Source organism: Lynx rufus, unplaced genomic scaffold (genome assembly GCF_022079265.1).
Source record: "Lynx rufus isolate CCGP_SWC_20201006 ecotype Redwood Valley unplaced genomic scaffold, mLynRuf1.p SCAF_7, whole genome shotgun sequence".
NCBI lineage: Eukaryota > Metazoa > Chordata > Mammalia > Carnivora > Felidae > Lynx > Lynx rufus.
The window spans coordinates 55,995,753-56,009,235 of NW_025814889.1; the positions used below are offsets into that span (position 1 = coordinate 55,995,753).

General features: G+C 32.5%; 1 protein-coding gene across 5 annotated transcripts in view; it reads right to left on the minus strand.

Annotated features, from left to right (window-relative positions):
- The window catches only part of C2CD5 (C2 calcium dependent domain containing 5), a 99,176-nt gene that overhangs the window by 43,795 nt on the left and 41,898 nt on the right, over positions 1–13,483 (minus strand). For all 5 annotated transcript variants that reach the window (XM_047065365.1, XM_047065364.1, XM_047065363.1 and 2 more), the window contains one exon: positions 9,380–9,488. In XM_047065365.1, coding sequence (XP_046921321.1) covers positions 9,380–9,488 — 109 coding nt within the window. The remainder of the gene's footprint in view (positions 1–9,379; positions 9,489–13,483) is intronic.

The following is a 13,483-nucleotide window of genomic DNA, read 5'->3' on the forward strand; positions in this document are numbered from 1 at the left end:
TAATATTGAAAAAATTAAATTTATCTTCAAAGCCTACATTATATTTATATCAGAGATGAGCCAAAGAATATTCACTTAGTAATTATGACTCAGCCTTACTTATTATATCTGTAAATTCAGAAATATACTATTTAATCCCATAATGGGATTTTTTCAAGCTTAAGTAACTGCTAACTGCATTCTTATAGGAAATACATTGGTTGAATTTGAATTGTGTTATTCACTCTCCAAAAGTCAAAACTGAGGATCTATCATACTCATATAAAAGGCAAAATAAAGAGTCTGGCTTAAAAATTTATGGCAACTCTACATACCACTCGTGAAACTAGATACAATTTAGTCATTTGAAGCATATACAGCTGAGATGTGAAGGTCACAATTAAAAAACATTTCAGAGATGTCAAGAAAAAAAATCTTCACTTTAAATACCATGCTCCTCCAAATAATCTATAGAACTATTTATAATTATAAAAAGATCTCACTTTAGAGGATATTAAAATTTATGTACTATATAAATTATATTTCATACGATGTTGTATTTGTATTCTATGGGTCAAAACTCTTCATAGATAATATCACAAATCTTTTAATATATCCTTTTATTTATAGGCATGCACTGTGCTCTAGATCAATACCTCACTGATGCTTCTTTTAGAGGTACTGTCTGCACATTTGGGTTGACATCACAATTAATTTTTCTTTACTGTTACTTTTCTAGAGCATGGACATAGCTTGATATCTTGCCATCTTTTTAACATTTTGTCTTATTTCTGAAGTACAGGTAAAACTGGTAAAGATTCGTAAAATGATAATAATAGCTTATATCTCAGAAAGTAAAGAAGTGAACAACTTAATATAATATGCCTTTATAAAACTTAGTCCCTTTGAGATTTTAGGCAATCACACACTTGCAACTAAGAAAAACTGACTACCTAAAGTGTTCAATTTAATTCTATTTTTACATAGCTCTGGAAGAGAATAATTCTGCCCTTGAGAATCTTTTAACCTGATTGAGAGAAAAGAAAATGGACAATTATTCAATCTAATTTTTAAATAAACGAGAGGAGATAAAGTGTTAGGTGGGCTCAAATAAACATTTTTAATACAACAATAATCTATCTTGTTAATGGAAGCATTAAAAAGCCACATTCTTAAACACCTTAAAGTAATATTCCAACACAAAACAACTCATTGAAGAACATAAATTTCCCTAATGAAAAAGAAATTAGAGAGTTCAGGTTCAAGTGTGTATACCACCTCAAACTAGGTGGGGATTCAGTACCAACCTAGGAAGAACAGTCCCATCATACAGTAAGTGATGTGCAAATTCAGAGCAGACATCAAGCTGCAGTAATTTGGGATCTTAGGATGGTAGCTGGGATATAATCCGTGTTAGATCAAACTGGAGTCTTCACTATTCATAAAATAAGTCAGACACATAACTACTCCTTATCTGTGAGATTTCCCTCTTTATACATGGAGAGAAGATTACACATAACATGTACATACTATATTATAATATTGTAATTAACATCCAGTTATATTAGACATATAAAGAGTAAAATTTCAAAATTAAGGAAATTACATGTCTGACTTTTTCTTACAGATAATAAAGAATGGAGAGTAATTGGTATCCAGTTACATTATATGTAGACAGAAAAATTTGTATTACATTTACATGTTGCATTACATATAAAAAGAAGTTCACACAATATACATGCTATATTTACAAAGCCTTCTTGAACTCTATATATCTACTTCCTAAAACCCTCATTAAAATACTTAAAACCAAAGTCGGCTTAACTACTTTAGGCTTAGTTTTGCACATCTGCTTGTGAGTACCTCTCAGATGGAGTAAAAAATAACTACTGAGATCATCAGTAGAATTCAAGTTCCAAGAAAGCCTATCTCCATTTAACTCCTCCTCCTCCTCCTCCTCTACACACACATACACACACACACACACACACACACACACACACACACGCATGCACGCACAGCAAAACAGTGCAAGAAATAGCCTAGATTGGCTGTGCAAACATGGTGTCTGCCTGGCTGAACAATCGTGTTCCCAATATCCAACATCATGTTCAAGACATGGTAGGCACACCACGAACATCCATGAATAAAAGATTTTTACTTACAACTGAAAAAAAAATTAGATTATCAGATTGATATATTCTATAAATATTTCCCTACACATTGGTTGACTCACATTTTGAATATGTTTAAAGCATATAAAATATGTTAAAAGTAATAATTACACTTCTTTTTCTTGGTTTTGATTATTATCGCCCCCGAAGTAAAGTAAATATTCTAAACAATTACAATTCAGATGAGTAACAAAAAAAGAGTAACATTTTCTAAATTCAGACCACTAATCTAAAGCTTTCCTTAGCACTAGCAAAAGTTCATTCATTATAAGATTGAGAAAATCTTAAGTATAATACGTTCAAAAATCTACAATCTAAAATAATAAAATAGTGGTGCCCATGTGGCTCAGTCGATTGAGCATCGGACTCTTGATTTCGGCTCAGGTCATGATCTCACGGTTCATGAGTTTGAGTCCGTCATAGGGCTCCACACTGCCAGCGCGGAGCCTGCTTTGGATTCTCTCTCCTTCTCTCTCTGTCCCTCCCCTGCTCACTCTGTCTCTCTCTCAAAATAAATAAATAAACTTAAAAAATTTTTTTAAATAATAAAACTTTTAAAATATTCTCAAAAACAAAAGTTATCTAGTTTTAAACAAACTGTTTTTACTAACTCAGTACTTGAAACATTCACTCTTAAAAATATTGTCTAAGTTTGGAAGCTCTTTCAAACTAGTACTTTTCAAACCACATTATATATCTATTTTATATTTCCTCTTGTTGCTTCCCGATAAAATATCTAAGCTCACATGCATCCTATATAAAAAAAGAATAACAAATTTTCATCAACTACACTGAGGCTATTGCTAATTAAAAATTATATCCGTACGCTATCCAGAAATACTTTCAGTGGTAAACTCAGAAGAGAGAAAAAAGAGATCATAGGCATTGAGAGACAATGAGCTAAGACTTTTAAAATCTACTCTGAAAATATTTTTTATAACTCAACTTTCAAACAGACTTGGGTTTCCAAAAGATAGGACGCAAACGCTCGCTGGGGCTTTAGACTTGTAGCTGTGTAGGATAATCCTAATCTCTCTTTCTCTCAGCTCAAAGTTGCCAAGAGACAATTTCACTTGCCACATTTTACTAATGACCAAGTCCTGCTGATTTTACATTTAAAATATTTACAAATTTATGGTTAAGAGTGTAAGCCCTGAAGCCAGAGTAGTTAGGTTCATGCTGTAGCCCAACAACTACCTATTTTACTTTAGGAAAATTATTGTTTCATTTTGCTCATCCACAAAATAGGAAAAATGTCTACCTCAGAGCTGTGTTTTGAGAACTGAATGACCTACTACCATAAAGCACTTAGAAGAGTGCCGGGCACACAGTAAGTGCTCTATAAACTTTAGCTCTCCTATCACCACCAAATCCATCTGGCCAGAAATACTACAGTCAACTAACTAGCCTCCCTATCCCTAGTCCTGCTGCCTTTAAATCCATTCTCCATGCTATAATCAATGATCTAATACAAATGTAACCATTGGATACCCTGTCTTATTCCTATGCCGGCCCTGTTCCTGCCACGTCACAATACAAGATTTGCACATGGTGTCTCCTCCTTCCTAGCAGCAAGATTCATCTTGTCTTTCTCAAAGTCTGTTACCAAGCCAGAAACATAAGAAGGAAGATAAGAAAAAGTAATACTGTAATTTTAAAATAAATTCTCAGATAATTGAAGTTTTTTTTTCCTTCTTCCTGCTCCATAAAAATATTTTCTATCACCGTAGTTAACACAACCTAGGACAGCAAAGCAGTAGAAAAAAGGACACACGCAAAAAAGCTGAACTAACCAAGACATTCTGTATTCAATGTCAAACAACAGTATGAGGTAACTATGTAAATATCAAACAAGTAATGGCTAGGATATTGTTTTGTAACACAGTGCTAAAGTTTCAGAACTACATTAAAAGGATGTAACAACATACCTCCAAATACACTGTCTGAAGTATAAATGTTAATCTCTTATACATCCTTCAAACTGAGCTCAAGAATTATATCTCCAAGCTTCCCTGCCACATAGTTAATTTATGCTGTCCTCTTTAGTTCTGTACCTTGTATCACACCACACCACACCATACCACACACCCACACCACACCACACCACACAGTAAACCATTAACATGTTTTTCTAATCTCCCAGAATATGACCTTTTTATGAAAACAGGGTTACTGGCATCTTTGCACACCTGTCATCTAGCAAACTGGCACAAAATAAACTCTAATAAATGCTTGCATATCATATTTCATGAGATACTATTGTGTGATTAAAAATGTTTTCCTATATCTTTCCACATTTTAATGTTTCTGAAATAAGAATGTCTAATAGTTAATATATTTAACATGGTAGTATTTCCTTCTCTTTCCTCTTGGGAAGCTATCATTAATTGATGATACCTTACATAATAAATGGTTGTCAGAGAATCCAGGAAATACAATATTGATGAATAATTTCTCACATTAATAAAAATTATATCAACAATTATTTTTTTTTACTGATGTGGCCAATTATTGATTTTCTACAGTAATATAGGATAATGGCTAAATATTCACTAATTACAGAGAAGAATACATAAATGATTTGAATACATTTATCATATTTTTGTTCAGAATTATATTATTTTTCCTAAACTAATATGAAAATCACTCTGACTTCTGAGTATGTTCCACTACCATAAAGATTCTAATATCTTAGTCAAAAGCACAGAACTATGAGAACATTAAACTGAAAGTGTCATCTTTTATCTTTTTTTTTTCTTTAAGATTTTAAAATAATCTCTGCACCAAACAGGGGCTCAAACTCACAACCCCAAGATCAAGAGTCACATGCTCTACTGACTGAGCCAGGTGTCCCTTATGTTCTTTTAATATTTCTGTAATTCATATCCATCTTTTTTTCATACACTTACTACCTGACTTTATTTTAAATGATGGCAAGATATACTCTTTCCTCAACCGTGTTTCTCCTTGCCAAATTCTGTAATTCTGCTTACAGGCAACAAAGTATTAGACCTATAAGATTTAACTGCTTTTCTACTTTCCAAGACTGTTCTATCATCTAACACACATCTCACTCTAAACATGTTTGCCCTGACAAATTTTAAGCTCCTTAAATTATTAATGATCACTCTGTTCCCAATGTCCTTTCCCTACATAATTAGGCTTTTTCTCTTCCTATTCACTAATCTGCTTAATTTTTAAAAATATATTATGTTTATTAAATGAATCCAGCAGGGTATTTTTCCCAGTAAAAACCAAGTATAACATATTCCATTCAAAATTATTATTTTAATTTTAATCAGTGTGATAATATACTGGCAAAAACTTGGACAGGAAATAGAGGTAATTTCCCTGACGACTTACCAATTGATAATCCGCAAAGATTGGACCTTATCAGATTGTTTACTAGACTGAACTTAGGTAAATCTGCATGATTAACATGAGTTACTTCAGAGTCGAACATGTGTTACTTACATCAGAACTTACATCCTGGGCTCCTAAGAACAAAAAAGTTTACAATATTGAAAAGATTATGGGATATTATCTAAAAGGTGAGCCTCTTAGTGTCTTTGTTTCTCTGTAAATAGATATACTTTCTGACACAAAGAACTGGTAAAATTCTTTAGGCAAAATACCAGCTTCTGATACTGAATCAAAATGGTTCCATTATTTAATTCCACAAGTAACATAAAAATTTAGATATTTATATTAAGAGAATATGCTTTTATCAAAAAGAAAAATTGGCTTTGACTCTAAACCACATCATCAGCTGTAAGGTTATCTTAGTTTCTCTAAAAGCTACAAACTATATCCACAAGTAAAATTACTTAAAAAGAAAATTATATTCTCACATGGAAGGGGAAGGAAGGGAGCTCATGAAAGCTGTTCATCCCCCCAAAATCTCTTACTTGCCAAATTTTGAAACACTTCTAGAATTATAAAAAAAATGGTAATAGTTGTACTTTCATAGTATTTATGGAATACTAAATATATTCAAACCTAAATAAAGTTTAAACATACTTTAAGTTTATCAAGTCTAGCCATTTAATACTAATATTTAACAATTAATATTTCTTTAATCATAAAGCTAATGTCTATCTCATTTACCTTATATGAAGAAACTATCCAAAATGTAATAAATATAACTTAAATTTAGCATTCTGAAAGCTAATTACCTAAAATAAGCCATTTATAATTTATGGTATTTCTATGGTTTTGGTTAATTCATTTTAGTTAACACATTTTTATATTTGCATTTCCATGGGAACTGTAAGAGTTATAACATATGTACTGCAGAATGTGTCTGTATAACTGAATTGATATTAAATCTATTTAATCTAGAACATTTCTAAAAACTTCACTGAGCTGCCATAATTTTTGTCAGCATATGTAGTACTGAATGACCATCAAAATACCTGAATTGAAACTATTCCAGTCTAGCAGTTTGTAAGATCTTGTGTTACCCATAATTCCGACAAAGGCTGAGTTCAAAACAGCAAATTAGTAGATCAGTTTTAGGTGCAGAATAGTAGGAAAAAAACAAAACAAAAAAAAAACACTACAAACAAGAACACAATTGACAATACCACTCGACAGGAACTGGAAAGACACAGACAGCAGAGTTAATAAGAAGTAGAAATAGAAAGAGAAGAAGGAGCATGCTATCATAATCTAACATTAACTAAAGTCTAATTGTCTGAGATAATGACCTTGATTTTTAAAACCACCCGATTCTTTTCCTTGTTGTATATACCATGTTTGCTTAATATTTAACAAAGGAGAAAATTCTAAAAGAACTCCAAAATAATAATCCATAGTTAGCAGGTGGTAGTGGTTTTAAAATAAGATTTTTTTCCTTCTACACTCAGTGTAAAATGAAAATTTCCCGTATTCACTAGTCAAAAAATAACTGCAAGATTGATTTGAGAGTGCAAATACAGCACTTTTAACATTAGCACATGCATTTCAATCCATTGTAAGTTTCTCTCAGCAGAGTAACTCAGTGTCATAAAATTAATACATCATCATCATGGTAGATGCTAATCTAGAGTTCTTTTTGTTTCAACATTCAGCGTTTTTCAACAAATTAAATCCTTTTCATAAATAATTATTTATGAAACATTAAGAACATTAAAAAAAAGTTCTTAAGAAAATGTCCTTTTTTAATGCATAATACCTACATAAAACAACCCCAAAAATGTGATATTTATATCAAAACAATGTAATATTGAAACCATTAGAATATATAGCTGATTTGTATTTAACTGAAAATAAAACAAAATTAAAATATAGCTTATATATCATGAAAGAGCATTTATATATCTATGCCCATAACCTTTTGGGAAACAGCATATTAGTAACTGAAAATTTTTGAATTTTCATGTGAATTGAAAAAATTTCTGAAAGGGAAGGAAAGGAAGAGAATGCGTAAGCTGATAATTACAATACACAAATTGTATTCTGTAATAAGGAATACTGTTTTCTTCCCTGGGCCTGGATTCTTACATTTCTCACACCACTAGAATAAACTGGCAAGTATGATAAACCGTAAAAAAGAGTTTGTTGTAAAAAGCAATGTGATTTTAAATATAGCTCTTTACTTAACTTATTTAAATAACCTTTGTTTGTTCTCCCAGACTCTATAGCTTACTCAGAGTACATGGAAGCAACAATAACATAAAAATGTTTTCAGTAAACAGAAGATACCACCAACAGTTAAATATACTCCTGAAACCATGTTTGGAGCTTATGAGTGGGTGCCAGCTATCAAAATATTTGAGTCAATGGTGCATAGAAACACAGGTAACAAGCCTTGGGTCACACAGTTAATGTCAGGTATATTAACTCAGTATTTCCTTGCACTTTCCAAATAATTCAAGTTCCCAAACACAAAGATACGGAACTTGCAGTGTCTTCAATGTCTCAATACATTAAACTGGCATCATTCATATATAGAATGCCTTTAATTACTGCAGAATATACAATACTACGTTAAGAAAAGACCTCAAACTGGCCAGAAAAAATAAGGAACATCGGAAAAAAATAATAAACCAGAGAAGACTAATGCTTAAAGTATGTATTTGTTCAGCTTCAGAGTTAAATAATCCTAGCTACTATTGCTCTCCTAAAATCTCATTCAGGGTCTGGAAAAAATTCCATTCTGTTTCTCTATAACTATTAACTCAAATGACATCAAACCACTTTTACTTTTTTTTTAATTAAAAAAAAAACTGCATTAACTTTTTCTTTTTTAATTTAAAAGGATGGTAATGCTCTGTATCCTCAAAATCACTATCAGCAATGTTTTACATAAAATAGTTTCAAAGCATTTTATTCCTTTTGTAGCTGTCAGTACAAGCCTCAGGAAGAGGTTATTGGAAGTGACAATTCAAAATTTTCAAAAGCATGTATGCATATGTGCCAAATAAGAATACTAACATAACTTAGGTCTAAGGTATATCATCAAAATAATAAGTGGCTTGAATGAGTTACTGGGAATCCAGTCAATGAGAGATGCAAGAAAACGCTCCAAACAGAAAATTTCTACCACACTTTTCATGCTTATTTTATATTCAGAAAAACCACCAAAGCATTCCTAATCCAAGGGCCTGAAACTGAGACTGGTTTGAGGCCTTTCTTTTACAATCATGGCCCCATGTTTTAAAAGAAGTGGCCTACTCTTCTTACCTGTTTGCTTATATAGAACAAATAGCTACAGAAAAGAGGTCTTTTCTCTACGAGAAAGCAGACAGCACTTTTTTTTTTTAATTCTTAGACAATACACAATGTTTACAATTAAATTTCAAAAGAACACTTGCTTTTAGGAATAAGGAAATTACTAAAATAATCCACAAAGAGTTACTGCTAATGAAAACAATTAACATCTTAAGATAAGGGCTGCAATGGTCAAACTGTAAAAATTTATTATCTGTCTGGGTCAAATAGCAGACTCAGAAGTTAATTTAAGGATTCCCTCAAAGTGTTAACTAGGCCAAAAATGAATCAAAATTTGTTTTATATAAAAAAGCAACTAAAATATACTTCTACTTATTTGATTATTTTTAATTAAGATTACTAGAAATACTTAAAGCAACATGTGCCAGTTTATACTTTCATTTTCATTTCTCTTTTCAGATAGATTTGATTCTTTAAAACTATAAAAATCAATTTTAATAACCACAGTTAAAGCAAATGAAACACTGAAAACAAACTCTTAAAGAACATACCAGGATTGTGGATGCGGTCCAAAAGCTTCACAGAACGTGCACTAACAACACCCCCAACATGCACGAGAAATCCAGGAGGGAATGCCGTCAAGGTAAAAAATGGAAATTCCTAGTAGAAAGAATGGGGGAAAAATATAACTGACCATGTGCAAAGTACAAAAAATGTGCTTGTTAAAAAGCCTGACCCCTTTAGATTATATTCATATTGTGAGATATGAATTCTATCCGTTAACAAAAGGCTACCAGTTATATCTCACTCATGCTTTGTAATTAAAAGTTTCCTTGGATGTTTGGAGTTCCTAATCCATTTTCCCATATATATCATGTTACACAGAATCCAAACACTCTTCTTATCAATTCTCAATGAAGAAAAAAAAAAAAAAAAGGTTCTCAGAGTCCCAGTTTGAGATATGTGAACACACTCTTCCTTTCTCTCAATCTCTTACACTGATGCAAAATCACAGTGAGATGAGGGGATTCCCCTGCCCTTCTACTTCGGGTCTGCTTTGCAGTGGGGCAGACACCTCCTCACATACACACACTCAATTCCAGGCTACTGGTAAAGACTCTGAAGGACTGGTGCAAGAGATCTACAAGAATGTGGGACTGAAGGAGGAGTGAGAGAATGTGCAGTGTGGGTTAAGAGATTCACAGAAAAGTGAAGGACAAATACCAAGTTGAAGTGGGCAGAGAATCACTGTGTGAGATTATTTACTCTATCAACTACGAGCAGCAGGAGAAAACTTAAGTACACAAATGGATATTAAGGAAAAGGGAGAAGTATGCAGATGACAGCAAGGGAGGCAATAAAATTCCACAAGTTCTTCCAAGTTTTATTCTCCCCTTCTCTCTCAGGGATATCTTTCAATCTCATCAATACAGAGGCAAGAGAGAAATGGTAGAGAAAGGAAATTCATTGAAATAGCACCAGGAAGAAAGGGGAGCTCCAGTGGCTCTCCAAATATGGAGGCATCTCATATTACACAAACTGGATGCAAGAAAACGAAAATTAGTATCCAACTCAAATGGCTACAAGATTAACATAGATCACTTAAACAGAAATCACTTACCAGTAGCCTCAGCTATTCAGAACATAACTTAGAACTGGAAAATAAGCCAACCAGAACTCTCAACAGTCAAAAAAGAACTGTTATAGTTCCAAGTACTAAAGGTTATGTATTTGATTCATAAGAGATCCCTATAGATCATATCCATACTATGACATACAGTTATTATAAATATACAATTATAGGAACGTATTTTAAAATCTATCAGTATCTTTTTTTCTGGACAACAGCAGATTAAATGCAGCAAATGAAAGCTGGGAGATAAAGAGATACAGAATACTACTAGAAGCAAGCACATTAAAAGCAGCAAGTACCGACTGAGTGCTTAAAGCATGGAGAATACAAACTCACCAAAGCATAATTCACAAAGCACAGCAACTTGGAGTCATTTAGCACAAAGGCAAACAGTCCTGCACACTTCAGTAACCCATTAAGATATAGTATAAAATACATATATACATATGTGTCTATATCTATAGACACACATGAATTTAGAAATAAATTCAGACAGAATTTGTAAGGAATCTTTAAATTAACAAGGGTAAGAAAATCCTAGGCTACATTAAAAAAAATTAAAAATCAATCTATGGAAATGGATAGGTTTGGCCCACCTGATAGGCAAAAGGAAAACCATGAAAAGATAGGAGAACTTCAATTACATTACTATAAAATGTTTAGTCAAAATACCTCCTTACTTCCAATTGAACTTTTTAAATGTAAGTTTTAAATGGGAAACATATAAGTAAACTTATGCTATGAGAAATTTAAGTATTTTAAGTATTTAGGCCTCTAGGATTTTTGTTTTTCAACTTTAAGTACACAGTTTTTAAATTTTCTCAAAATACTGAGGTCAAACTATAAAAAAAACACTCTGCATTTAATCTTTATACTTAAACATTTTGAATATTCTGGACAAGAGACACTGGAAATAAAATTTTTATAAGCTACATGAAAAGCTGTACTTCCTTCTAAAACTAAGAAATAAGTTAGGTAAATTGACATATTAGAAAACATGTGCATATAAGAATTTAGGTAAGGGGTCCCTGAGGCTGAGTCGGGTAAGCATCCGACTCTTGATTTTGGCTCAGGTCATGATCTCACAGTTCGTGAGTTCAAGCCCCATATTGGGTACAGCCTGCTTGGGATTCTCTCTCTTCCCCTCTCTTTCTGCCTCTCCCTTGCTCATGCCCTCTCTCTCAAAATAAAAATAAAAATAAAAATAATTTTTTAAAAATAACTTCAAAAAAACAAAAAAGAATTTAGAGAAGTATAAAAATGAACCTAAATGATTTTTCTACTTGAGATTCTGACTCTTCTCCCAAATTCCAGAAGACAGATAAAGGGATAAGAGGGAAAGCACCATACTAGAGCTGGTGGTCATAGCAGAAAAAGTAGGGGAACGGCTGCCCAAAGACATGGACACCCACTCTGCCAATTTAAACTCTGTCCTACACGTCCCCAGTTGATCCAATCAGCACACCTACTCTAACACCCAATATTTACCCTGGCGTAAAAAAAATGGCATTGTTATGGAACCAAAATGACATTTTTAGATAACTCTCTCATAAGAACTACAGATCAACCTACAGAGGACTGTTAAATACCTATCATCTCCACCCCCATCACCAGTGACTACTATGGCATACTTACAAAGTGCCAGCCCTCTGCAAAGTATCTTAAAATTATGCTTTATAATCTTTCCCACACCCTAAAGTAAGAGTTAAGAGGGCCTAGACTCTACATGAGCAACAAATCTTATCATATGGCTTCTTGTCATTTTTTATTAAAACAGTGAGGCAAGGAGCTGGTTTTAATCTCTAGTCTATCATAACACCTGATGAATTTATAGGTTTTGTTGCATTGAAAAGAACAGCTTCTGGGGCGCCTGGAAGTGCCTGACTTAACAGTTAAGCATCTGACTTCGGCTCAGGTAATGATCTCACGGTTGGTGAGTTTGAGCCCTACATCAGGCTCAGAGACCACAGAAGACATTTTCTCTGAAGAGTCCTAATATTTAAAGTGCCTTCCCTTGTGCTACCTAGGTAAGAATTCATATGTTGATATTTTGACATAAGCCAAGTGCATACAGTATAAATCTATTTAATACTATGTGTCCAAAGACAGGCTAGTTGGAAAATCTGGAAACACAATAGGAATAATTTTTTAACATTTAAATAGGATTTTTCTTAAAATATACTTAAATCATTTATTTTTTATCAAATATATTTTTTATTATCCTGAGATACCTTGGTCAACTTTCTAGATATAAAACCCCATGCCAGGTTCCTACTATGATTTATTGCATAATTTTACTCAACTTTTGCAAAGATCATAATTTATCAAAAGAGTTTGCTTTATATCAATGTTTCCCAAAGTATGTTCCTCACTAGCAGGTATTTTAAGTGGAATATTCTATTGTAAACTATATTTGGAAATACTACGTTAAACCAAGTCAACTAGGTTTCTTTACTGAAGAAAAATATACATCTCAGCATCTGAAAAGTAACTTCATTTTTCCTAGAGGTGAAAGAAGAGTCATACTGAAAAATAAATCTATTTGCTTTACATCAAATAGTTCATAGGTGGAACCTAAATTTAAATAAAACTTTTATCTCTGTATCTTATCTCCTAGTAATCTGACACCTATCACCAAGATCTTGTCAAGTTATTTTTTACTGATTTTGTGAAAGAAAAAAGATAACATTTTTATTTTTGATAACTGCTACTTGAATAACTCATTAAATAAAAGATGCTGGACAAAGTTTCTCAAGAAAAAAAAAAAAGCCATACAATTTATTAAGGGTGGCAAAGGGTAGAAAAGAATATTTTAAAAATGAACATAAAAAATGGTATATCATATGTGCAATTTGATCTAGTATTCAAGTTGGCAGAGTTAAGGCATATCTGAACTCATATGGGGAGAATTCTTCATACTTCTGTACAAATCTTTCCCAAAACAAAGACATACATACTAGTGGTAGCCACAGCTTTTTAGGAAAGCTAAAGATCATAATGCTTGTTCTATTTTTTATATACC